At 45.7% G+C, this 25,819-nt stretch overlaps 1 protein-coding gene across 3 annotated transcripts in view; it reads right to left on the reverse strand.

Annotated features, from left to right (window-relative positions):
• Positions 1–25,819, reverse strand: part of LOC106572802 (copine-5) — a 195,618-nt gene that overhangs the window by 157,491 nt on the left and 12,308 nt on the right. For all 3 annotated transcript variants that reach the window (XM_045696442.2, XM_045696439.2, XM_045696441.2), the window contains exon 2: positions 3,887–3,927. In XM_045696442.2, coding sequence (XP_045552398.1) covers positions 3,887–3,927 — 41 coding nt within the window. The remainder of the gene's footprint in view (positions 1–3,886; positions 3,928–25,819) is intronic.

Consider the following 25,819-nt stretch of genomic DNA (forward strand, 5'->3'; position numbering starts at 1 on the left):
ATTATATCCTGGTCTCTTAGAAGGGGACTGGGAGATTATACCATTGTCTCAAAGAAGGAGACTGGAGGGATTATATCCTGATCTTTTAGGAGACTGGGGGGATTATACCCTGGTCTCATAGAAGGGGACTGGGGGGATTATACCCTGGTTTTATAGAAGGGGACTGGAGGGATTATACCCTGGTCTCATAGAAGGGGATTGGAGGGATTATACCATTGTCTCATAGAAGGGGACTGTGGGGATTATACCCTGGTATTTTAGAAGGGGATTTGGGGGGGATTATACCCTGGTCTCATAGAAGGGGACTGGGGGGATTATACCCTGGTCTCATAGCAGGGGACTGGAGGGATTATACCATTGTCTCATAGAAGGGGACTGGGGAGATTATACCATTGTCTCATAGAAGGGGATTTGGGGGATTATTCCATTGTCTCATAGAAGGGGACTGGGGAGATTATACCATTGTCTCATAGAAGGGGACTGGCGGGATTATACCCTGGTCTCATAGAAGGGGACTGGTGGGATTATACCCTGGTCTCATAGAAGGGGACTGGGTGGGATTATACCATTGTCTCTTAGAAGAGGACTGTGGGGATTATACCATTGTCTCTTAGAAGAGGACTGGTGGGATTATACCATTGTCTCATAGAAGGGGACTAGGAGGGATTATACCCTGGTCTCATAGAAGGGGACTAGGGGGATTACACCATTGTCTCATAGAAGGGGACTGGGGGGATTATACCCTGGTCTCTAGGAAGGGGACTGGGAGATTATATCCTGGTCTCTTAGAAGGAGACTGGGAGATTATATCCTGATCTCTTAGTAGGGGACTGGAAGATTATACCCTGGTCTCTTAGAAGGGGACAGGGAGATTATATCCTGGTCTCTTAGAAGGGGACAGGGAGAGATTATATCCTGGTCTCTTAGAAGGAGACTGGGAGATTATATCCTGATCTCTTAGTAGGGGACTGGAAGATTATACCCTGGTCTCTTAGAAGGGGACAGGGAGATTATATCCTCGTCTCTTAGAAGGGGACAGGGAGAGATTATATCCTGGTCTCTTAGAAGGAGACTGGGAGATTATATCCTGGTCTCTTAGAAGGGGACAGGGAGATTATATCCTGGTCTCTTAGAAGGGGACAGGGAGATTATATCCTGATCTCTTATTAGGGTACAGGGAGATTATATCCTGGTCTCTTAGAAGGGGACAGGGAGGGAATTATATCCTGGTCTTTTAGAAGGGGACAAGGAGGGATTATATCCTGGTATTTTAGAAGGGGACGGAGGGATTATTTCCTGGTGTCTAATTAGGGGACAGGGAGATTATATCCTGGTCTCTTAGAAGGGGACAGAGAGATTATATCCTGGTATTTTAGATGGGGACAGGGAGATTATATCCTGGTCTCTTAGAAGGGGACAGGAAGATTATATCCTGGTATTTTAGAAAGGGACAGAGAGATTATATCCTGGTATTTTAAAAGGGGACTGGGAGTATGAGTGTGATTTATTTTACACACTAAAGGATTGAACTCTGACCCTATTAGGTCTTAATCTCTCCTCCAATGTCCTCCATACTTCATCCCTTTAGAAAGTAGGACCATAGAAATGGCATTAAGTGCGTCCCAAATGGCACTATATCCCCCGTATAGTAGAGCTGGGAATTGCCAGGGTCCTCACGGTATGATATTATCACGATACAGTAGGTGCCGATACGGCACAGAATAGAAAGAGGAGTGGGAGGCCCTGGTGCACAACTGAGCAAGAGGACCATTACATTAGAGTGTCTAGTTTGAGAAACAGACGCCTCACAAGTCCTCAACTGGCAGCTTCATTAAATATTACTCGCAAAACACCAGTCTTAATGTCAAAAGTGAAGAGGGGACTCCGGGATGCTGGCCTTCTAGGCAGAGTTCCTTTGTCCAGTATCTGTGTTCTTTTGCCCATCTTAATCTTTTCTTTTTATTGGCCAGTCTGAGATATGGCTTTTTCTTTGCAACTGTGCCTCAAACTGGTTAGAGCCAGTTTGCGCTGTTCTGTGAAGGGAATAATACACAGCGTTGTACGAGATCTTCAGTTTCTTGGCAATTTCTCACATGGAATAGCATTCATTTCTCAGAATAAAAATAGACTGACGAGTTTCAGAAGAAAGTTCTTTATTTCTGGCCATTTTGAGCTTGTAATCCAACCCACAAATGCTGATGCTCCAGATACTCAACTGGTCTAAAGAAGGCAAGTTTTATTGCTTCTTCAATCAGAATAACAGTTTTCAGCTGTGCTAACATAATTGCAAAAGGGTTTTCTAATGATCAATTAGCCTTTTAAAATGATAAACTTGGATTAGCTAACCCAACGTGCCATTGGAACACAGGAGTAATGGTTGCTAATAATGGGCCTCTGTACGCCTATGTAGATATTCCATAAAAATGCTGCAGTTTCCAGCTACAATAGTAATTTACATCATTAACAATGTCTCCACTGTATTTCTCATCAATTTGATGTTATTTTAATGGACAAAGAAAATGTGTCTTTCTTTAAAAAACAAGGACATTTCTAAGTGACCCCAAATCGATACTTGGAATCAAATATCAATATAACAATCATCCCAAAATAATATTGCGATATGTAACTATCAATTTTTCCCCCCATCAGTAATATACAGTATAGTGCACTTTTCTGGACCTGGCCCTGCAATTTGGGATGCATCTAAGGCCTCTATACAAAAACACCCCCTGGAGGCCTCAAACGTAGTTCACCTCTCCTCTCCTCTCCCCTCCCCTCCCCTTCCCCCCTTCCCTCCCCTCCCCTCCTCTCCCCTCCCCTCCCCTCCCCTATCCTCTCCTCTCCACTCCTCTCCCCTCCCCTCCACTCCTCTCCTCTCCCCTCCTCTCCCCTCCACTCCACTCCACTCCTCTTCCCTCCTCTCCCCTCCTCTCTCCTCCTCCCCTCCTCTCCTCTGAGGCAGCTTAACTCAAAGCAGCCCATTTGTGTTCAGTCAGGGCTGTGTTTGAACCATACTGTAGCTGCATTGCATTTTAAAAGGGAAAGTTCAGGATTTTGGCAATGATGCGCTTTACCTACTTCACCAGAGTCAGATGAACTTATGGATACCATTTGTATGTATCTGCGTCCAATATGAAGGAAAATAGAGGTAGTTTCGCGAGCCAATGCTAACTAGCGTTAGTGCAATGATTGGAAGTCTGTAAGTCATCGGGAACAGCTATAGACTTCCAGTTATTGTGCTAACGCTACTTAGCAATTGCGCTAATGCTAGTTAGCACCTTCCTTCATACTGAATGAAGATACAGTACATAAAAATGCTATCCACAAATTCATCTGACTCTGGGGAAGTAGATAAAAGGACCTCATTGCCAAAATCACGAACTATCGCTTAAAGCTACTGTCTCTTTCTGTAACTCTAGCTGTGACGAAGACCTGCCACATTACTCTGCAAATGAGATGCAGTTATTGAGGGAACACTTTGAAATAGCAGAGTCACCTAAATCACAGTTAAGCCCAGATAAAGTGAAGGAAAGTACAGGGCAGGGGTGTCAAACTCATTCCATGGAGGGCCTAGTGTCTGCAGGTTTTTGGGGTTTTTCCTTTTATTTAAGACCTAGACAACCAGGTGAGGGGAGTTCCTTTCTAATTAGTGACCTTAATTCGCCAATCAAGTACAAGGGAAGAGCGACAACCCGTCTACACTCGGTCCTCCGTGGAATGAGTTTGACACCTGTGTTGTATAAAAAATAAAATGACATCGTGGAGATCTTTATTCTTTACACATACTAGCCCTATAGGCTAAGCCAGTCATTCATCTGTAATTGAACGCAATACAGTAATAATTGTGATAAATGTGAAATGAAAACTGTAAAGGTAAAGTACTTACATGGATCAGATTTGGAGAATGTGTGTTTGTCTAATAGATTCCTGAAAGAGAAGAAATTAGTCTGATTTAATATTTATGGCTCAGAGAGTGAGGTCATAATAGTTCATAAGGAGGTCATAAGAGTTCTAGAGGAGGTCATAAGAGGTAATAACAGGTCATAAGAGGAAATATCAGGTCGCAAGAGAGCTCTTAACCATCAAGATATAGAAGATGTTTGTACCGTGTACTGTTTTGGCCGTGTATGTACTGAAATAATACATTTATTCCAATAGACTTTTATTTTACCAATAATCACACTCAACTCAACTCAAAACACATATAACTACTTTTAAGTATAGCCTAGATTACAGTTTCCTTTCTTTTGAACGCAATACACACTGCTTCATGAAAACGTCTCCATATTGTAACATGGTTATTTACAACCAGGTGGTACACACCATCCAATATGTGACGATCGTTGTCGAAAAGAGGAGACCAAGGTGCAGCGTGGTAAGTGTTCATATTACTCTTTTATTTAACTCAGAACACTAAAATAAAATAATAAACAACAGAAAACGAACGTCACGTTCTGCAGGCTTACTGAGCAGTACAAAAACAAGATCCCACACAGAAGGAGGGAAAAGGGCTGCTTAAGTATGATTCCCAATCAGAGACAACGATAGACAGCTGTCTCTGATTAGGAACCATACTCGGCTCAACACAAAGAAATAGAAAACATAAAATGGCATAGAATGCCCACCCCACATCACACCCTGACCTAACCCAAAAAAGAGAAAATAAACGGCAATCTAAGGTCAGGGCGTGACACAATAAACTAACCATATCCCGTTGCCTTTATGTTTTCACTGCCAACATACAGTAGTACTATATTGCACAGTAAATCTCCAGTTAGCTCCCAGGACACTGAGGAAGGACACTGAGGCAGAGGAGCCACAGCACAAAGCGACAGTAGGAGCCACAGTCATTATTGTCTAACTAAAGCCATCAACATGGCCAGTCCACATATGTTCATTAGGAAAGCTGGTAATAAAGGGATTTTTAGAGCTCCCTCACACAACAGCTTCCATCCTGCTGGAGAGGATACAGACAGGGAGTGATTGGTACTTTTTTGATAACAGATGTCCCTAGTTATGGAAATGAACTTTTTTTTTTACTGGTTTATTCTGTCACATAACACTTCTCCAACTGCAGAGACTGGTGGATTCCCAAATACTACCCTATCCCGTATTTAGTGAACTACTTTTGACCAGGGTCCGTAGTGCTCTGGTCAAAGGTAGTGCACTAGATAGGGAATAGGGTGCCATTTGCAACATAAACACTGTCTCATTAGAATACCAATATATTCTACTGCATCAGACCTCTCTTTGATTTCCTGTTATAGAATATTAAGGTCAATAAATAACTCACAAGCAGCAAAGTGCAACAATGCCCATCCCATCTCTATATTTCTACAGGCCCTATAGGCTCACATTTCTACAAGCCCAAAAGGCTCACATCTCTACAGGCTCTACATCTCTACGGGCTCTACATCTCTACATGCTCTACATCTCTATTGGCTCTTCATCTCCTCAGGCTCTACAGGCTCTACATTTCTATAGGCTCTACATCTCTACATGCTCTACATCTCTATAGGCTCTACATCTCCTCAGGCTCAACAGGCTCTACATCTCTACAGGCTCTACATCTCTACATGCTCTACAGGCTCTACATCTCAACAGGCTCTACATCTGTACATCTCTACATGCTCTACATCTCAACAAGCTCTACATCTCTACAGGCTCTACATCTCCACATGCTCTACATCTCTACAGGCTCTACATCTCTACAGGCTCTACATCTCTACAGGCTCTACATCTCTACAGGCTCTACATCTCAACAGGCTCTACATCTCTACATCTCTACATGCTCTACATCTCAACAAGCTCTACATCTCTACATGCTCTACATCTCTACAGGCTCTACATCTCTACAGGCTCTACATCTCTATGAGCTCTACATCTCTACATCTCTACATCTCTACAGGCTCTACATCTCTACATGCTTTACATGCTCTACAACTCTACAGGCTCTACAACTCTACAGGCTCTACATCTCTACAACTCTACAGGCTCTACATCTCTACAGGCTCTACAGGCTCTACAACTCTACAGGCTCTACATCTCTACAACTCTACAGGCTCTACATCTCTACAGGCTCTACATCTCTACAGGCTCTACATCTCTACAGGCTCTACATCTCTACATGCTTTACATGCTCTACAACTCTACAGGCTCTACAACTCTACATGCTTTACATGCTCTACAACTCTACAGGCTCTACAACTCTACAGGCTCTACATCTCTACAACGCTACAGGCTCTACATCTCTACAACTCTACAGGCTCTACATCTCTACAGGCTCTACAGGCTCTACATCTCTACAGGCTCTGCAGGCTCTACATTCCTACAGGCCCTAAAGGCTGAGGGGTAGTTCAATTAATACATACCAGACCCTCTGATTCAGTACAGGCAGCAAGTCATCATTCATGACCCTAACCCAACCCTCTGATTCAGTACAGGCATCAAGTCATCATTCATGTACAAATTAATCAACGGCAGTTCAATACATAGTAATCCATTACTGTGATGTTAGGGGAAGTGTGTGTGTGTGTGTGTGTGTGTGTGTGTGTGTGTGTGTGTGTGTGTGTGTGTGTGTGTGTGTGTGTGTGTGTGTGTGTGTCTGTGTGTGATGCTATTATCATTGTTTAATGTAGGTTATTGTCAGCGGTTACCCTGCAGCTGACCTGACTACAGTCAGAATGTTGTCATAGTAATTATCATTGGAGAAAACAAAGCCATCTGTGTCAAACACACACATCTCGTCGCAACCACCTGGCTCTGTTCTGTTTTGTCTTCCATTAATCTAAACCAATTAGCTTGTCCGTCACCTTTACCGTGTCTGTCTAAATGAAACTTACAGAACCGTAGAGCATAGATAGTATTTCATTTCCTCATGTCACTAATTGCTAATTGGAGAGGTAAATTGCTCAAGTCTGGGTGGGTGTTGGGGTTTAATGTTATTGAGCCGGTCTAGGTGGGTGTTGGGGTTTAACGTTATTGAGCCGGTCTAGGTGGGTGTTGGGGGTTAACGTTATTGAGCCGGTCCGGGTGGGTGTTGGGGTTTAATGTTATTGAGCCGGTCTAGGTGGGTGTTGGGGTTTAACGTTATTGAGCCGGTCCGGGTGGGTGTTGGGGTTAACATTATTGAGCCGGTCTAGGTGGGTGTTGGGGTTTAACGTTATTGAGCCGGTCTAGGTGGGTGTTGGGGTTTAACGTTATTGAGCCGGTCCGGGTGGGTGTTGGGGTTAACATTATTGAGCCGGTCTAGGTGGGTGTTGGGGTTTAACGTTATTGAGCCGGTCTAGGTGGGTGTTGGGGTTTAACGTTATTGAGCCGGTCTGGGTGGGTGTTGGGGTTTAACATTATTGAGCCGGTCCGGGTGGGAGTTGGGGTTTAACGTTATTGAGCCGGTCCGGGTGGGTGTTGGGGTTTAACGTTATTGAGCCGGTCTAGGTGGGTGTTGGGGTTTAACGTTATTGAGCCAGTCCGGGTGGGTGTTGGGGATTAACGTTATTGAGCCGGTCTAGGTGGGTGTTGGGGTTTAACATTATTGAGCCGGTCCGGGTGGGTGTTGGGGTTTAACGTTATTGAGCCGGTCTAGGTGGGTGTTGGGGTTTAATGTTATTGAGCCGGTCTAGGTGGGTGTTGGGGTTTAACGTTATTGAGCCGGTCCGGGTGGGTGTTGGGGTTAACATTATTGAGCCGGTCTAGGTGGGTGTTGGGGTTTAACGTTATTGAGCCGGTCTGGGTGGGTGTTGGGGTTTAATGTTATTGAGCCAGTCTAGGTGGGTGTTGGGGTTTAACGTTATTGAGCCAGTCCGGGTGGGTGTTGGGGATTAACGTTATTGAGCCGGTCTAGGTGCGTGTTGGGGTTTAACATTATTGAGCCGGTCCGGGTGGGTGTTGGGGTTTAACGTTATTGAGCCGGTCTAGGTGGGTGTTGGGGGTTAACGTTGTTGAGCCGGTCCGGGTGGGTGTTGGGGTTTAATGTTATTGAGCCGGTCTAGGTGGGTGTTGGGGTTTAACGTTATTGAGCCGGTCCGGGTGGGTGTTGGGGTTAACATTATTGAGCCGGTCTAGGTGGGTGTTGGGGTTTAACATTATTGAGCCGGTCTGGGTGGGTGTTGGGGTTTAATGTTATTGAGCCGGTCTAGGTGTGTGTTGGGGTTTAACGTTATTGAGCCAGTCCGGGTGGGTGTTGGGGATTAACGTTATTGAGCCGGTCTAGGTGGGTGTTGGGGTTTAACATTATTGAGCCGGTCCGGGTGGGTGTTGGGGTTTAACGTTATTGAGCCGGTCTAGGTGGGTGTTGGGGGTTAACGTTATTGAGCCGGTCCGGGTGGGTGTTGGGGTTTAATGTTATTGAGCCGGTCTAGGTGGGTGTTGGGGTTTAACGTTATTGAGCCGGTCCGGGTGGGTGTTGGGGTTAACATTATTGAGCCGGTCTAGGTGGGTGTTGGGGTTTAACGTTATTGAGCCGGTCTAGGTGGGTGTTGGGGTTTAACGTTATTGAGCCGGTCCGGGTGGGTGTTGGGGTTAACATTATTGAGCCGGTCTAGGTGGGTGTTGGGGTTTAACGTTATTGAGCCGGTCTGGGTGGGTGTTGGGGTTTAACATTATTGAGCCGGTCCGGGTGGGAGTTGGGGTTTAACGTTATTGAGCCGGTCTGGGTGGGTGTTGGGGTTTAACGTTATTGAGCCGGTCTAGGTGGGTGTTGGGGTTTAACGTTATTGAGCCAGTCCGGGTGGGTGTTGGGGATTAACGTTATTGAGCCGGTCTAGGTGGGTGTTGGGGTTTAACGTTATTGAGCCAGTCCGGGTGGGTGTTGGGGTTTAATGTTATTGAGCCGGTCTAGGTGGGTGTTGGGGTTTAACGTTATTGAGCCGGTCTAGGTGGGTGTTGGGGTTTAACGTTATTGAGCCAGTCCGGGTGGGTGTTGGGGATTAACGTTATTGAGCCGGTCTGGGTGGGTGTTGGGGTTTAATGTTATTGAGCCGGTCTAGGTGGGTGTTGGGGTTTAACGTTATTGAGCCGGTCCGGGTGGGTGTTGGGGTTTAATGTTATTGAGCCAGTCTGGGTGGGTGTTGGGGTTTAACGTTATTGAGCCAGTCTGGGTGGGTGTTGGGGTTTAACGTTATTGAGCCAGTCTAGGTGGGTGTTGGGGTTTAACGTTATTGAGCCAGTCCGGGTGGGTGTTGGGGTTTAATGTTATTGAGCCGGTCTAGGTGGGTGTTGGGGTTTAACGTTATTGAGCCAGTCTGGGTGGGTGTTGGGGTTTAACGTTATTGAGCCGGTCTGGGTGGGTGTTGGGGTTTAACGTTATTGAGCCGGTCTGGGTGGGTGTTGGGGTTTAACGTTATTGAGCCAGTCTGGGTGGGTGTTGGGGTTTAACGTTATTGAGCCAGTCTGGGTGGGTGTTGGGGTTTAACGTTATTGAGCCGGTCCATTCACATCGACGGGGCTGTAGTGGAGCGGGTCGAGAGGTTCAAGTTCCTCGGTGTCCACATCAGTAAGGACCTATCATGGTCCAAATACACCAACATAGTTGTGAAAAGGGCTCGACTGCACCTCTTCTTACTCATGCCACTGTTATGAATGTGTCATAAACAACACTTCAAACTTATTTAACCAAGTAAATCCCATTGAGATAGCAATAGCTTTTTTAAAGGAAATCCTGAGTACAACAATAAGACGCAAGCAAAACGTCCAAATAAGGCGTGTCACCTGTTTATTTAGCTGGTAACTAGTCTACGGGGGTTCTTTATGTAAATGAAGGTGGATCACATCAGAATTAAATAATTCCTCCCTTCGCAGGGTTTGATAATCAGCCTGGTGAACACTAGTCCCCTCTCACCGCCCTTCCCTAGTCCCTCCTTCCCTTCTTCTCCCAAGTGCTTTCCAGTCCCTCGCTCTCTACTCATCAGTGCTCTCCAGTCCCTCCTTCCCTTGCTCTCTTCTCCACAGTGCTCTCCAGTCCCTCCTTCCCTTCCACTCTTCTCCTCAGTGCTCTCCAGTCCCTCCTTCCCTTCCACTCTTCTCCTCAGTGCTCTCCAGTCCCTCCTTCCCTTCCTCTCTTCTCCCCAGTGCTCTCCAGTCCCTCCTTCCCTTGCTCTCTTCTCCCCAGTGCTCTCCAGTCCCTCCTTCTCTTCCTCTCTTCCCCCCAGTGCTCTCCAGTCCATCCTTCCCTTCCTCTCTTCTCCACAGTGCTCTCCAGTCCCTCCTTCTCTTCCTCTCTTCTCCACAGTGCTCTCCAGTCCCTCCTTCTCTTCCTCTCTTCTCCATAGTGTTCTCCAGTCCCTCCTTCACATCCTCTCTTCTCCCTAGTGCTCTCCAGTCCCTCCTTCTCTTCCATTCTTCTCCCCAGTGCTCTCCAGTCCCTCCTTCTCTTCCACTCTTCTCCATAGTGCTCTCCAGTCCCTCCTTCTCTTCCTCTCTTCTCCCCAGTGCTCTCCAGTCCCTCCTTCTCTTCCTCTCTTCTCCCCAGTCCCTCCTTCTCTTCCATTCTTCTCCCCAGTGCTCTCCAGTCCCTCCTTCTCTTCCACTCTTCTCCATAGTGCTCTCCAGTCCCTCCTTCTCTTCCTCTCTTCTCCCCAGTGCTCTCCAGTCCCTCCTTCTCTTCCTCTCTTCTCCCCAGTCCCTCCTTCTCTTCCACTCTTCTCCCCAGTGCTCTCCAGGAGTTGTCAGTAACCTAATTGGCACCTCCAAGAGGAAGCATCTATTTTGGTGAGTCCGTTTTAAATAGAATCTGCACGGCCAACTCTGCATGTGCTGCTGCTGAGAGTCCATCTCTTCTCTCATTGGTCCTATGGAAGTCACAGGAGGACAAATGGCATCGAGATGAAAATTCATTAAAAAAAATTCATTAAAAAATTCATTAAAAAAACAAAAATTCTTTAAAAGCCTTAACCCATAGTCATGAGGTCATAGGTGTTAGGTCTGACAGTAGTGATTAAAGTGGTAAGGAGGTGGTAAGGAAGCTCTAGAAATTGGTTGATTGATGGTTTTTGCGACTGCACTTGAAGAGACTTTCAAAGTTCTTGAAATTTTCCGTATTGATTGACCTTCATGTCTTAATAGTAATGATGGACTGTCGTTTCTCTTCGCTTATTTGAGCTGTTCTTGACATAATATAGACTTGGTCTTTTACCAAATATGGCTATCTTCTGCATACCAACCGTACCTTGTCACAAGTCAACTGATTGGCTAAAATGCATTAAGAAGGAAAGAAATTCCACAGGGTGGCTACTTTCAAGAATGTCAAATAAAAAATATATTTTGATTTGTTTAACACTTTTTTGGTTCTACATGATTCAATATGTGTTATTTCATAGTTTTAATGTTTTCACTATTATTCTACAATGTAGAAAACAGTAAAAGTAAAGAAAAACCCTGGAATGAGTAGGTGTGTCCAAACTTTTGACTGGTAATGTATATTTTTTTAAACCGAACCGACCACAAAAAAACAGTAATTGCTACTGCCCTTAATCTTAATGGAAAATGGAGAAATATTCAACAATCCTACTGCAAGTCATGCTCTAGTAAATTTGCTCACAGATACTCCTTCACATAGTTTTTTTATTCTCCAGATCTCCTGGCAATAATCACCTATTCATGTCTACGTACTGCACTAAGTTCACTGTCTTGTCTACGTACTGCACTAAGTTTACATTTACATTTACATTTCCGTCATTTAGCAGACGCTCTTATCCAGAGCGACTTACAAATTGGTGCATTCACCTTATGATATCTAGTGGAACAACCACTTTACAATAGTACATCTATATCTTTTTTTTGGGAGGGGGGGGGGGGGGGGGGGGGGTAGAAGGATTACTTTATCCTATCCCAGGTATTCCTTAAAGAGGTGGGGTTTCAGGTGTCTCCGAAAGGTAGTGATTGACTCCGCTGTCCTGGCGTCGTGAGGGAGCTTGTTCCACCATTGGGGTGCCAGAGCAGCGAACAGTTTTGACTGGGCTGAGCGGGAACTGTGCTTCCGCAGAGGTAGGGAGGCGAGCAGGCCAGAGGTGGATGAACGTAATGCCCTTGTTTGGGTGTAGGGACTGATCAGAGCCTGAAGGTACGGAGGTGCCGTTCCCCTCACAGCTCCGTAGGCAAGCACCATGGTCTTGTAGCAGAGTTCACCGTCTTCTTGTCTACGTACTGCACTAAGTTCACCGTCTTCTTGTCTACGTACTGCACGAAGTTCACCGTCTTCTTGTCTACGTACTGCACTAAGTTCACCGTCTTCTTGTCTACGTACTGCACTAAGTTCACCGTCTTCTTGTCTACGTACTGCACTAAGTTCACCGTCTTCTTGTCTACGTACTGCACTATGTTCACCGTCTTCTTGTCTACGTACTGCACTAAGTTCACCGTCTTCTTGTCTACGTACTGCACCAAGTTCACCGTCTTCTTGTCTACGTACTGCACGAAGTTCACCGTCTTCTTGTCTACGTACTGCACTAAGTTCACCGTCTTCTTGTCTACGTACTGCACTAAGTTCACCGTCTTCTTGTCTACGTACTGCACTAAGTTCACCGTCTTCTTGTCTACGTACTGCACTAAGTTCACCGTCTTCTTGTCTACGTACTGCACGAAGTTCACCGTCTTCTTGTCTACGTACTGCACTAAGTTCACCGTCTTCTTGTCTACGTACTGCACTAAGTTCACCGTCTTCTTGTCTACGTACTGCACTAAGTTCACCGTCTTCTTGTCTACGTACTGCACTAAGTTCACCGTCTTCTTGTCTACGTACTGCACTAAGTTCACCGTCTTCTTGTCTACGTACTGTACTAAGTTCACCGTCTTCTTGTCTACGTACTGCACTAAGTTCACCGTCTTCTTGTCTACGTACTGCACTAAGTTCACCGTCTTCTTGTCTACGTACTGCACTAAGTTCACCGTCTTCTTGTCTACGTACTGCACTAAGTTCACCGTCTTCTTGTCTACGTACTGCACTAAGTTCACCGTCTTCTTGTCTACGTACTGCACTAAGTTCACCGTCTTCTTGTCTACGTACTGCACTAAGTTCACCGTCTTCTTGTCTACGTACTGCACTAAGTTCACCGTCTTCTTGTCTACGTACTGCACTAAGTTCACCGTCTTCTTGTCTACGTACTGCACTAAGTTCACCGTCTTCTTGTCTACGTACTGCACTATGTTCACCGTCTTCTTGTCTACGTACTGCACTAAGTTCACCGTCTTCTTGTCTACGTACTGCACTAAGTTCACCGTCTTCTTGTCTACGTACTGCACTAAGTTCACCGTCTTCTTGTCTACGTACTGCACTAAGTTCACCGTCTTCTTGTCTACGTACTGCACTAAGTTCACCGTCTTCTTGTCTATGTACTGCACTAAGTTCACCGTCTTCTTTTTTCACTGTCATCAGTGAGACTCAGTCTGCGTCCCAGATAGAACCTTATTCCCTACAGAGTGCACTACTTTTGACCAGAGCCCTAGGGAAAAGGGTGCCATTTTGGATGTAGACTCAGTTGATGGATAAATCTGAGTTTGGGGGTGGTTGTCTCTATAACATAACCCCTATATTCATTCCCCCATTATAAACAGAACCTAGCGGTTAAGAGCTGGTCGCAGTAACCAGATGGTCGCTGGTTCGAGTCCTCAAGCCGGCGAGGGGGGAAAAAAATCTGCCGTTCTGCACTTCAGCAAGGTAGTTAAACCCAACAACAACAGCTCCCCAGGAGTCGATGGCGTGGACGTGGATAAAGGCAGCCCCCCGCACTTCTCTGATTTAAATGCGGAAGACACATTTTGGTTGAATGCATTCAGTTGTGCAACTGACTAGGTATCCCCTTTCCCAATCTGATAGATCTGTGTTTGGGGGAGCCTGTGACTGTCTGTATAACATAACCCCTATATTCACCCATTACAAACAGAACCAATCTGCTTCCTGTGTTAGCCATAGCTAAGCCCATCCATTGACCTTCATATAATGGTGGCACCAGGTGTTTTTTCTCTCTGTCTGTTTAATTATTCAACCGTTCATTTTCAATGGGATTCAAGTCTGGGCTTTGGCTGGGCCACTCAAGGACTTTCACATTCTTGTTCTCAAGCCATTCCAGCATTGCTTTGGCTGTATGCTTGGGGTCATTGTCCTGTTGAAATGTAAATCTTCGCCCTAGTTTAAGGTCGTTTGCACTCTGAAGCAGATTCTCATCAAGGATGTTCCTGTATTTGGCTCCATTCATTGTTCCCTCTGTCCTTACCAGTGTCCCAGTCCCTTCCACTGAAAAGCATCCCCATAACATGACGCTGCCACCACCATGCTTCACGGTAGGGATGGTGTTAGGCGAATGATGAGCTGTGCCTGTTTTTATTCAGGCCAAAGAGTTCAATTTTTGTCTGATCAGAGTCTTTCACGTGCCTTTTTGCAAACTCCGGGCATGTGGTCATGTGCCTTTTTCTAAGGAGTTGCTTCTGTCTTATCACTCTCCCATAAAGCCCAGATTGGTTAAGTGCTGTAGTGACTGCTGTCCTTCTGGCAGGTTCTCCCATCTCAGCCTAGGAACTCTGTAGTTCTGTCAGAGTGGTCATTGGGTTCTTGGTCACCTCCCCCACCAAGGGCATTCTTGCCCGGTTGCTCAGTTTGGTCGGAAGGCCAGCTCCTGCGCAGTATAACTGCAGTTAGAGTGCAGTATAACTGCAGTACGCTGCAAATACTGCATCCAAAATAATATATATTTTTTTTTTTACTGCAGTAGTTTTGAAGTGTAACTGCAGTTACAGTGCAGTATAAATACAGTTGAACTGCAGTACACTGCAATTATTCCGCAATTACTGCGTCCAAATACCAAAGTCGACTGCAGTTACTGTACTTTTACTGCAGTTTCAAAACGGCAATCTTTTTTGTTGTTGTAAGGGAGACCCCTGTACTCTTGGAAACTTACAACACTTTAGACTTTTTTTATATACCCTTTCCCAAGATATATCCCTCATCACAATTTTCTATCAGAGATCTACAGACAGTCCCTTGGACTTCATAGTATAGTTTCTGCTCTGACATGCACTGTCAACAGTGGGACCTTTATATACACAGGTGTGTTGCTTTTTACATTGCGTCCAAACAATTGAATTGGCTACAGGTGGACTCCAATCAAGTTGTAACGACGTCTCAAGGATGATCAAAAGGAAATTGGATGCACCTGAGCTCAAATTTGGAGCGTCATAGCAAAAGGGTGTAAATACTAGATATGTCTGTATTTCATTCTTCAATAAAGGTGAAACATTTTCTAAAAACATGTTTCACTTTGTCATTATGGGTTATTGGGTTTAGATGGGTGAGGAAAATAAATCAATTTAATCTATTTTGAATTCAGGCTGGAACACAACAACATTTGGAGTAAGTCAAGGGATAAAAATACTTTCTCAGCCTATTAGAACCTCCACAGAGTTACTTTCCACTTGGCTTAGCAGGAATTCACGCCAATTTCACCATGTCTCTGTCCTCTATGCCAGCTAAACACACAGACTGTCAATCTGACACATTTGGAATGGAGCCTACATATACACATGCGCAACCAGGCACACACACACACACCACACACACACACACGCACGCATGCACACACACCCCCCCCCCCCCCCCCCCCCCACACACACACACACACAGCAATTTACCTCCAGGAGTCTCTTGATATGCTGTGGCTATGCAGTATCTGATAAGGTTCAATTCTACGTCTGACAGAAAGGTTACTGACACTATCATGTCAACAACATCCAGTATATATATGACTGTTTGAGCCCTTCAGCTCTGCATGTCAGACGGTAAGAGTGCTTCTGAGTTTAGTGCTCTGCTCAGTGAACACGTCACAACCATAACTGTCACACCATTCATACAGTTGAAGTCGGAAGTTTACATACACTTAGGTTGGAGTCGTTAAAACTAGTTTTTCAACCACTCCACCAAATTCTTATTAACAAATTATAGTTTTGGCAAGTCGGTTACACTAAGTTGACTGTGCCTTTAAACAGCTTGGAAAATTCCAGAAAATGATGTCATGGCTTTAAAAGCTTCTGATAGGCTAATTGACATAATTTGAGTCATAATTTGAGTCAATTGGAGGTGTACCTGTGGATGTATTTCAAGGCTTACCTTCAAACTCAGTGCCTCTTTGCTTGGCATCATGGGAAAATCAAAGGAAATCAGCCAAGACCCCCAGAAAAACATTTGTAGACCTCCACAAGTCTGGTTCATCCTTGGGAGCAATTTCCAAACTCCTGAAGATACCACGTTCATCTGTACAAACAATAGTACGCAAGTATAAACACCATGGGACTACGCAGCCATCACACCGCTCAGGAAGGAGACGCATTCTGTCTCCTAGAGATGAACGTACTTTGGTGCGAAAAGTGCAAATCAATCCCAGAACAACAGCAAGGGACCTTGTGAAGATGCTGGAGGAAACAGGTACAAAAGTATCTATATCCACAGTAAAACGAGTCCTATATCAACATAACCTGATCTATTCCTTGCTCAGCAAGGAAGAAGCCACTGCTCCAAAACCGCCATAAAAATGCCAGACTACGGTTTGCAACTGCACATGGGGACAAAGATCGTACTTTTTGGAAAATTTCCTCTGGTCTGATGAAACAAAAATAGAACTGTTTGGCCATAACGACCATTGTTATGTTTGGAGGAAATGGGGGAAGGCTTGCAAGCCGAAGAACTCCATCCCAACCGTGAAGCACGGGGGTGGCAGCATCATGTTGTGGGGGTGCTTTGCTGCAGGAAGGACTGGTGCACTTCACAAAATAGATGGCATCGTGAGGAAGGAAAATTATGTGGATATATTGAAGCATCATCTCAAGACATCAGTCAGGAAGTTAAAGCTTGGTCGCAAATGGGTCTTCCAAATGGACAGTGACCCCAAGCATACTTCCAAAGTTGTGGCAAAATAGCTTAATTAAGATCAACAAAGTCAAGGTATTGGAGTGGCCATCACAAAGCCCTGACCTCAATCCTATAGAAAATTTGTGGGCAGAACTGAAAAAGCGTGTGCGAGCAAGGAGGCCCACAAACCTGACTCAGTTACACCAGCTCTGTCAGGAGGAATGGGCCAAAATTCACCCAACTTATTGTGGGAAGCTTGTGGAAGGCTACCCAAAACGTTTGACCCAAGTTAAACAATTTAAAGGCAATGCTACCAAATACTAATTGAGTGCATGTAAACTTCTGACCCACTCGGAATGTGATGAAAGAAATAAAAGCTGAAATAAATAATTCTCTCTACTATTATTCTGACATTTCACATTCTTAAAATAAAGTGGTGATCCTAACTGACCTAAGACAGGGAATTTTTACTAGGATTAAATGTCAGGAATAGTGAAAAACTGAGTTCAAATGTAGTTGGCTAAGATGTATGTAAACATCTGACTTCAACTGTAGATACACCTCCCCTTTCCTGTTATTCACATAGAGCACCTCTCACTGTCTATCTCTCAACCCTTAGCCGCTGCCGAGTCTCCTACAACCGGCAGTCCCTGTTTTCAGGGGAAGTGGAAAGAGAGCCTTTTGGACATTAACAAGGCGACATTTCATCCTAATTGGTTGAACAGTGCAGAAGAGAACCAATCCCGACAGTTTTTTGATTCTTGTCAAGACCAGTATGTAGGGATCTAGTTTCAGATGTTTCTTTTAAGCCTGCTACATTAGGTTATCCAACCCTAAACCAGATTTGGTATAAGGTTAAATAACCTAGCTCCTACAAATACATACACTATAATCAGACAGGCTTCAAAGCACACATTGAGTCTTGCGAGTGGGGCGTATGGTGTACCCTGATTCTGGGCCCTACGAGGTACCCTGATTCTGGGGTGTATGGGGTACCTTGATTCTGGGGCATATGGGGTACCCAGATTCTGAGGCATATGGAGTAACCTGATTCTGGGCCCTGCTGGGTACCCTGATTCTGGGGCGTACGGGGTACCCTGATTCTGAGGTGTATGGGGTACCTTGATTCTGGTGCATATGGGGTACCCAGATTCTAAGGAGTATGGAGTAACCTGATTCTGGGCCCTGCCGGGTAATCTGATTCTGGGGCGTACGGGGTACCCTGATTCTGAGGTGTATGGGGTACCTTGATTCTGGTGCATATGGGGTACCCAGATTCTAAGGCGTATGGAGTAACCTGATTCTGGGCCCTACCGGGTACCCTGATTCTGGGGCGTATGGGGTACCGTCATTCTGGTGCATATAATGAAGGTACCCTGATTTGTTATGGGAAACCCCCTGTGTACCCGTAAATCAAACCATGAAACTGGTTGACATTGGAATGACATAAACGTGTTATTAACATGTTATAAACATGACAGTGGTCATGTTCCGGACTCTAACATTGCTCTTTCTGACACTGCTCATTCTGATATTTCTTAATGTTTTTTATACTTTTTGGATTGTGTGCATATTGTTTTGTATTGCTAGGTATTACTGCACTGGTAGAGCTAGAAACACAAGCATTTGGCGGCACCCGTGATAACATCTGCAAATCTGTGTACACGACCAATAAACTTTGATTTCACTGGATGGGGTTGTGGGTTGTGACCCAACAATTCTGTTGTCATCAGCTGGTCGTTGGTTACAGATGAGACAGTATTAATGAGAGACACTTATTCAGTACAGCCAAGTGTTTTCTGATCTAAACTAATTTTGTCCTCCATGGTGTCGAGGGTTCCTGCATAATTTTCCGCTCCATCGACCTGTGAGACCCAGTGAGACGCAATCTTAAGATCCCCAAAATTGGAAAAAGATCTCTCTCTCTTTCACTCTCTCTCTCTCTCTCACTCTCTCTCTCTCTCACACCCACACACACACACACACACACACACACACACACACACACACACACACACACACACACACACACACACACACACACACACACACACACACACACACACAAACTGATAACTACTAGGTAGGTTTTAGGGATGAGTCAGAAAACAACACTCTTACTGCATACAGAGATGAACAGGGTTGGCTAAGTTACTTTCTGAATGTAATCAGTTACAGTTACTAGTCACCTGTCCAAAATTGTAATCAGTAATATCACTTTTGGATTACCCAAATGTAACAGTGTAGGTTCCGTCCCTTTCTTCGCCCCAACCCGGGCCCGAACCAGGGACCCTTGCACACATCAACAACTGACACCCCACGAAGCATCGTTACCCATCGCGCCACAAAAGCCGCGGCCCTTGCAACGCAAGGGGAAACCTTACTTCAAGTCTCAGAGCGAGTGAGTCACTGATTGAAATGCTATTAGCGCGCACCACCGCTAACTAACTAGCCATTTCACATCGGTTACACTCACCCCCCTTTTGACCTCCTCCTTTTCCACAGCAACCAATGATCCGGGTCAACAGCATCAATGTAACAGTGTAGATTCCATCCCTCTCTTCGCCCCAACCCGGGCTCGAACCAGGGACCCTTGCACACATCAACAACTGACACCCACCGAAGCATCGTTACCCATCGCGCCACAAAAGCCGCGGCCCTTGCAACGCAAGGGGAAACCCTACTTCAAGTCTCAGAGCGAGTGAGTCACTGATTGAAATGCTATTAGCGCGCACCACCGCTAACTAACTAGCCATTTCACATCGGTTACACAAACTCAGTAACATAATCTGATTACTTTACGATATTTTTTGGATTACTTTCCCCTTGAAGAGGCGTTAGCAGAAGACAAAAAGGATCCATCAAATGCATTTGGTGAGACATCATAGTGGTCAAACTTAAACTTTCAATGCTGAATTGAATGTCTGATAAAAACAGAAAAAGTGCCATAATGTATTGTTTTTGTTGCAAACATCGTTTCTGATTTTAAAAGTAATTCAACAGGTATTCATCTAGTTTTTTCACAAGTATCTGTAATCCGATTACAATATTTTTGCTGTTAACGTAAACGATTACACTTACAGTTTTTTGGTAATCAGATTACATGTAACTGATTAAATGTAATCAGTTACTCCCCAAACCTCTTGATTAAATAGGGGCCATGAGACTCAGGTGAGGTAAAACACATCAGATTTAGTGTTGTGTTTACAGGGAACACATCAGATTTAGTGTTGTGTTTTCAGGGAACACATCAGATTTAGTGTTGTGTTTACAGGGAACACATCAGATTTAGTGTTGTGTTTTCAGGGAACACATCAGATTTAGTGTTGTGTTTACAGGGAACACATCAGATATAGTGTTGTGTTTTCAGGGAACACATCAGATTTAGTGTTGTGTTTACAGGGAACACATCAGATTTAGTGTTGTGTTTACAGGGAACACATCAGATTTAGTGTTGTGTTTACAGGGAACACATCCGATTTAGTGTTGTGTTTACAGGGAACACATCCGATTTAGTGTTGTGTGTTTACAGGGAACACATCCGATTTAGTGTTGTGTGTTTACAGGGAACACATAAGATTTAGTGTTGTGTTTACAGAGAACACATCCGATTTAGTGTTGTGTTTACAGGGAACACATCAGATTTAGTGTTGTGTGTTTACAGGGAACACATCAGATTTAGTGCCGTGTGTTTACAGGGAACACATCCGATTTAGTGTTGTGTGTTTACAGGGAACACATCCGATTTAGTGTTGTGTTTACAGGGAACACATCCGATTTAGTGTTGTGTTTACAGGGAACACATCCGATTTAGTGGTGTGTGTTTACAGGGAACACATTCGATTTAGTGTTGTGTGTTTACAGGGAACACATAAGATTTAGTGTTGTGTTTACAGAGAACACAGCCGATTTAGTGTTGTGTTTACAGGGAACACATCAGATTTTGTGTTGTGTTTACAGGGAACACATCCGATTTAGTGTTGTGTTTACAGGGAACACATCAGATTTAGTGTTGTGTGTTTACAGGGAACACATCAGATTTAGTGTTGTGTGTTTACAGGGAACACATCCGATTTAGTGTTGTGTTTACAGGGAACACATCCGATTTAGTGTTGTGTTTACAGGGAACACATCTGATTTAGTGTTGTGTGTTTACAGGGAACACATCCGATTTAGTGTTGTGTGTTTACAGGGAACACATAAGATTTATTGTTGTGTTTACAGAGAACACATCCGATTTAGTGTTGTGTTTACAGGGAACACATCAGATTTTGTGTTGTGTTTACAGGGAACACATAAGATTTAGTGTTGTGTTTACAGGGAACACATCAGATTTAGTGTTGTGTGTTTACAGGGAACACATCCGATTTAGTGTTGTGTGTTTACAGGGAACACATCAGATTTAGTGTTGTGTGTTTACAGGGAACACATCCGATTTAGTGTTGTGTTTACAGGGAACACATCCAATTTAGTGTTGTGTTTACAGGGAACACATCCGATTTAGTGTTGTGTGTTTACAGGGAACACATAAGATTTAGTGTTGTGTTTACAGAGAACACATCCGATTTAGTGTTGTGTTTACAGGGAACATCAGATTTTGTGTTGTGTTTACAGGGAACACATCAGATTTAGTGTTGTGTGTTTACAGGGAACACATCAGATTTAGTGGCGTGTGTTTACAGGGAACACATCAGATTTACTGTTGTGTTTACAGAGAACACATTACATTTACATTACATTTAAGTCATTTAGCAGACGCTCTTATCCAGAGCGACTTACAAATTGGTGCATTCACCTTATAATATCCAGTGGAACAACCACTTACAATAGTGCATCTAAATCTTTTAAGGGGGGGGGGTTAGAAGGATAACTTTATCCTATCCCAGGTCCGATTTAGTGTTGTGTTTACAGGGAACACATACGATTTAGTGTTGTGTTTACAGGGAACACATCCGATTTAGTGTTGTGTTTACAGGGAACACATCAGATTTAGTGTTGTGTGTTTACAGGGAACACATACGATTTAGTGTTGTGTTTACAGGGAACACATCCGATTTAGTGTTGTGTTTACAGGGAACACATCAGATTTAGTGTTGTGTGTTTACAGGGAACACATCAGATTTAGTGGCGTGTGTTTACAGGGAACACATCAGATTTAGTGTTGTGTTTACAGGGAACACATCAGATTTAGTGTTGTGTGTTTACAGGGAACACATCAGATTTAGTGGCGTGTGTTTACAGGGAACACATCAGATTTAGTGGCGTGTGTTTACAGGGAACACATCAGATTTAGTGTTGTGTTTACAGGGAACACATCAGATTTAGTGCCGTGTGTTTACATTTACATTTACATTTAAGTCATTTAGCAGACGCTCTTATCCAGAGCGACTTACAAATTGGTGCATTCACCTTATGATATCCAGTGGAACAACCACTTTACAATAGTGCATCTAAATCTTTTAAGGGGGGGGGGGGGGGGGGGGGTTGGAAGGATTACTTTATCCTATCCTAGGTATTCCTTAAAGAGGTGGGGTTTCAGGTGTCTCCGGAAGGTGGTGATTGACTCCGCTGTCCTGGCGTCGTCAGCGGAGTCAATCACCACCTTCCGGAGACACCTGAAACCCCACCTCTTTAAGGAATACCTAGGATAGGATAAAGTAATCCACCAATTTGTAAGTCGCTCTGGATAAGAGCTAGTGCCGTGTGTTTACAGGGCAGAGAGTGCAGAGTGATTATTCTGTGCATTCAGAATTTATTCAGACCCCTTGACTTTTTCCAAATGCTATGTTATTCTAAAATAGATTAAATAAAACATTTTCCTCATCAATCTACACACAATAAACCATAAAAACTTTTTTTTAAACACACATACTTTATGTACATAAAAGTATTCAGACTCTTCACTATACGACTCCAAATTGAGCTCAGGTGCATCCTGTTTCCATTGAGCATCCTTGAAATGTTTCTAAAATTTGATTGGAGTCCACCTGTGGTAAATTCTATTGATTGGACATAATTTTGAAAGGCACACACTTGTCTATATAACGTCCCACAGTTGACAGTGCACATCAGAGCAAAAACCAAGCCTCAAGGTCGAAGGAATTGTCCCCAAGAGGTCCCCAAGAACAGTGGCCTCCATCATTCTTAAATGGAAGAAGTTTGGAACCAGCAAAGACTCTTCCTAGAGCTGTCCGCCTGGCCAAACTGAGCCATCTGGGGAGAAAGGCCTTGGTCAGGGAGGTGACCAAGAACCCGATGGTCACTCTGACAGAGCTCGAGAGTTCTACTGTGGAGATGAGAGAACCTTCCAGAAGGACAACCATCTCTGCAGCACTCCACCAATCAGGCCTTTATGGTAGAGTGGCTTCGGGACAAGTCTCTGAATAGTATGGTAGAATGGCCAGACGGAAGCCACTCCTCAGTAAAAGCCACATGACAGCCCACTTGGAGTTTGCCAAACGGCACCTAAAGACTCTCAGACTGGGAGACTAGACACGATCAAGGGAAAGATGAACGGAGCAAAATACAGAGAGATCCTTGATGAAAATCTGCTCCAGAGTGCTCAGGACCTCAGATTGGTACGAAGGTTCACCTTCCAACAGGTCAACGACCCTAAGCACACAGCCAAGACAACGTAGGAGTGGCTTCGGGACAAGTCTTTGAATGTCCTTGAGTGGCCCAGCCAGAGCCCGGACTTGAACCAGATCGAACGTCTCTGGGGAGACCTGAAAATAGCTGTGCAGCGACGCTCTCCAGAATGGGAGAAACTCCCCAAATACAGGTGTGCCAAGCTTGTACCGTCATACTCAAGAAGACTGGAGTCGCTGCCAAAGGTGCTTCAACAAAGTACTGAGTAAATGGTCTGAATACTTACGTAAATGTGATATTTCAGTTTTTTATTTGTAATAAAAACCTGTTTTTGCTTTGTCATTATGGGGTATTGTGTGTAGATTCATTGCTATTTAATCAATTTTAGAACAAGGCTGTAATGCAACAAAATGTTGAAGAAGTCAAGGGGTCTGAATACTTTCCAAACACACTGTATCTTGATCAAATTCCACAACAGGAGCACACATCCTAATCATTCTGATACTTTCATTATTCCTCCACCCACCTCCTCCGAAACCATCCCTTCTTCCTCCTCCGAAACCATCCATCCCTTCTCCTCCAGGCCACCACTCCTCCCTCCATCCCTCCCTCCTCATCCGGCCACCACTCCTTCCTCCATCCCTTCTCCTCCAGGCCACCACTCCTCCCTCCATCCCTCCCTCCTCCTCCGGCCACCAATCCCTCCCTCCCCCATCCCTCCCTCCTCATCCGGCCACCACTCCTTCCTCCCTCCATCCCTCCCTCTTCATCCGGCCACCACTCCTTCCTCCATCCCTCCCTCCTCCTCTGGCCACCACTCCTTCCTCCATCCCTTCTCCTCCAGGCCACCAATCCCTCCCTCCCCCATCCCTCCCTCCTCATCCGGCCACCACTCCTCCCTCCCTCCATCCCTCCCTCCTCATCCGGCCACCACTCCTTCCTCCATCCCTCCCTTCTCCTCCAGGCAACCAATCCCTCCCTCCCCCATCCCTCCCTCCTCATCCAGCCACCACTCCTTCCTCCCTCCATCCCTCCCTCCTCATCCGGCCACCACTCCTTCCTCCATCCCTCCCTCCTCCTCCGGCCACCACTCCTTCCTCCATCCCTTCTCCTCCAGGCCACCAATCCCTCCCTCCCCCATCCCTCCTTCCTCCTCCGGCCACCACTCCTTCCTCCATCCATTCTCCTCCGGCCACCACTTCTCCCTCCATCCCTCCATTCTCCTCCGGCCACCACCCCTCCTCCGGCCACCACTCATCCCTCCATCCCTTCTTTCTCTTCCGGCCACCACTCCACCCTCCATCCCTCCTCCGGCCACCACCCCTCCTCCGGCCACCACCCCTCCTCCGGCCACCACTCCACCCTCCATCCCTCCATCCCTCCTCCGGCCACCACTCCTCCCTCCATCCCTCCCTCATTCTCTCTTCCCTCCCTCCTCCGCCTCCAATCCTCCATCGTTCCCTCCCTTTTCTCCTTCTCAGCTCCCCCCTCTATCCCCCTCTCATCCATCCACTCCCCCACTCATCTTCCCTCCTCCCCCTCTGTCCCTATCCTCCCCTACATTGATTCCCTAGGGGCAGTTAGACTGAGAAGCAGCAGTTATTCTGAGAAGCAGGAGAAACATAAAACAGGTCCCTGGAGGACAGCAATCTATGGTCTCAAACACTGGGCCCAGGGGATCCACACACACAGACACACATTTCACTACTATTTGTCACAAATCTCTCTGTTGTGATATAGCCTCTGTGATTTTCTCTGTGTGATTCTCAGCAGGTAATGAATTCCATCGGATCCCACACACACACACACACACACACACACACACACACACACACACACACACACACACACACACACACACACACACACACACACACACACACACACACACCACATCCATTGACTGGCATAATTCTACTCTAACCAATCTATCACACCAAATCAGTGGGGCCAGCAGAGGGCATGGGGGGAGGGGGGGGGAGCAGAGTGCATGGGGGGGCCAGCAGAGGGCATGGGAGGGGCAGCAGAGTGCATGGGGGGCAGAAGAGGGCATGGGGTGGTGGGGGGCAGCAGAGGTCATGGGGGGGCAGCAGAGGGCATGGGGTGGTGGGGGGCAGTAGAGGGCATGGGGGGGCAGCAGAGTGCATGGGGGGGCAGCAGAGGGCATGGGGGGGCAGCAGAGGGCATGGGGGGGTGGAGCCAGCAGAGGTCATGGGGTGGTGGGGGGCAGCAGAGGGCATGGGGGGGCAGCAGAGGGCATGGGGTGGTGGGGGGCAGCAGAGGGCATGGGGGGCAGCAGAGGGCATGGGGTGGTGGGGGGCAGCAGAGGGCATGGGGGGGCAGCAGAGGTCATGGGGTGGTGGGGGACAGCAGAGGGCATGGGGTGGTGGGGGGCAGCAG

This window comes from Salmo salar, chromosome 15, assembly GCF_965601325.2.
Source record: "Salmo salar chromosome 15, fSalSal1, whole genome shotgun sequence".
In the NCBI taxonomy this organism is placed as follows: Eukaryota; Metazoa; Chordata; class Actinopteri; order Salmoniformes; family Salmonidae; genus Salmo; species Salmo salar.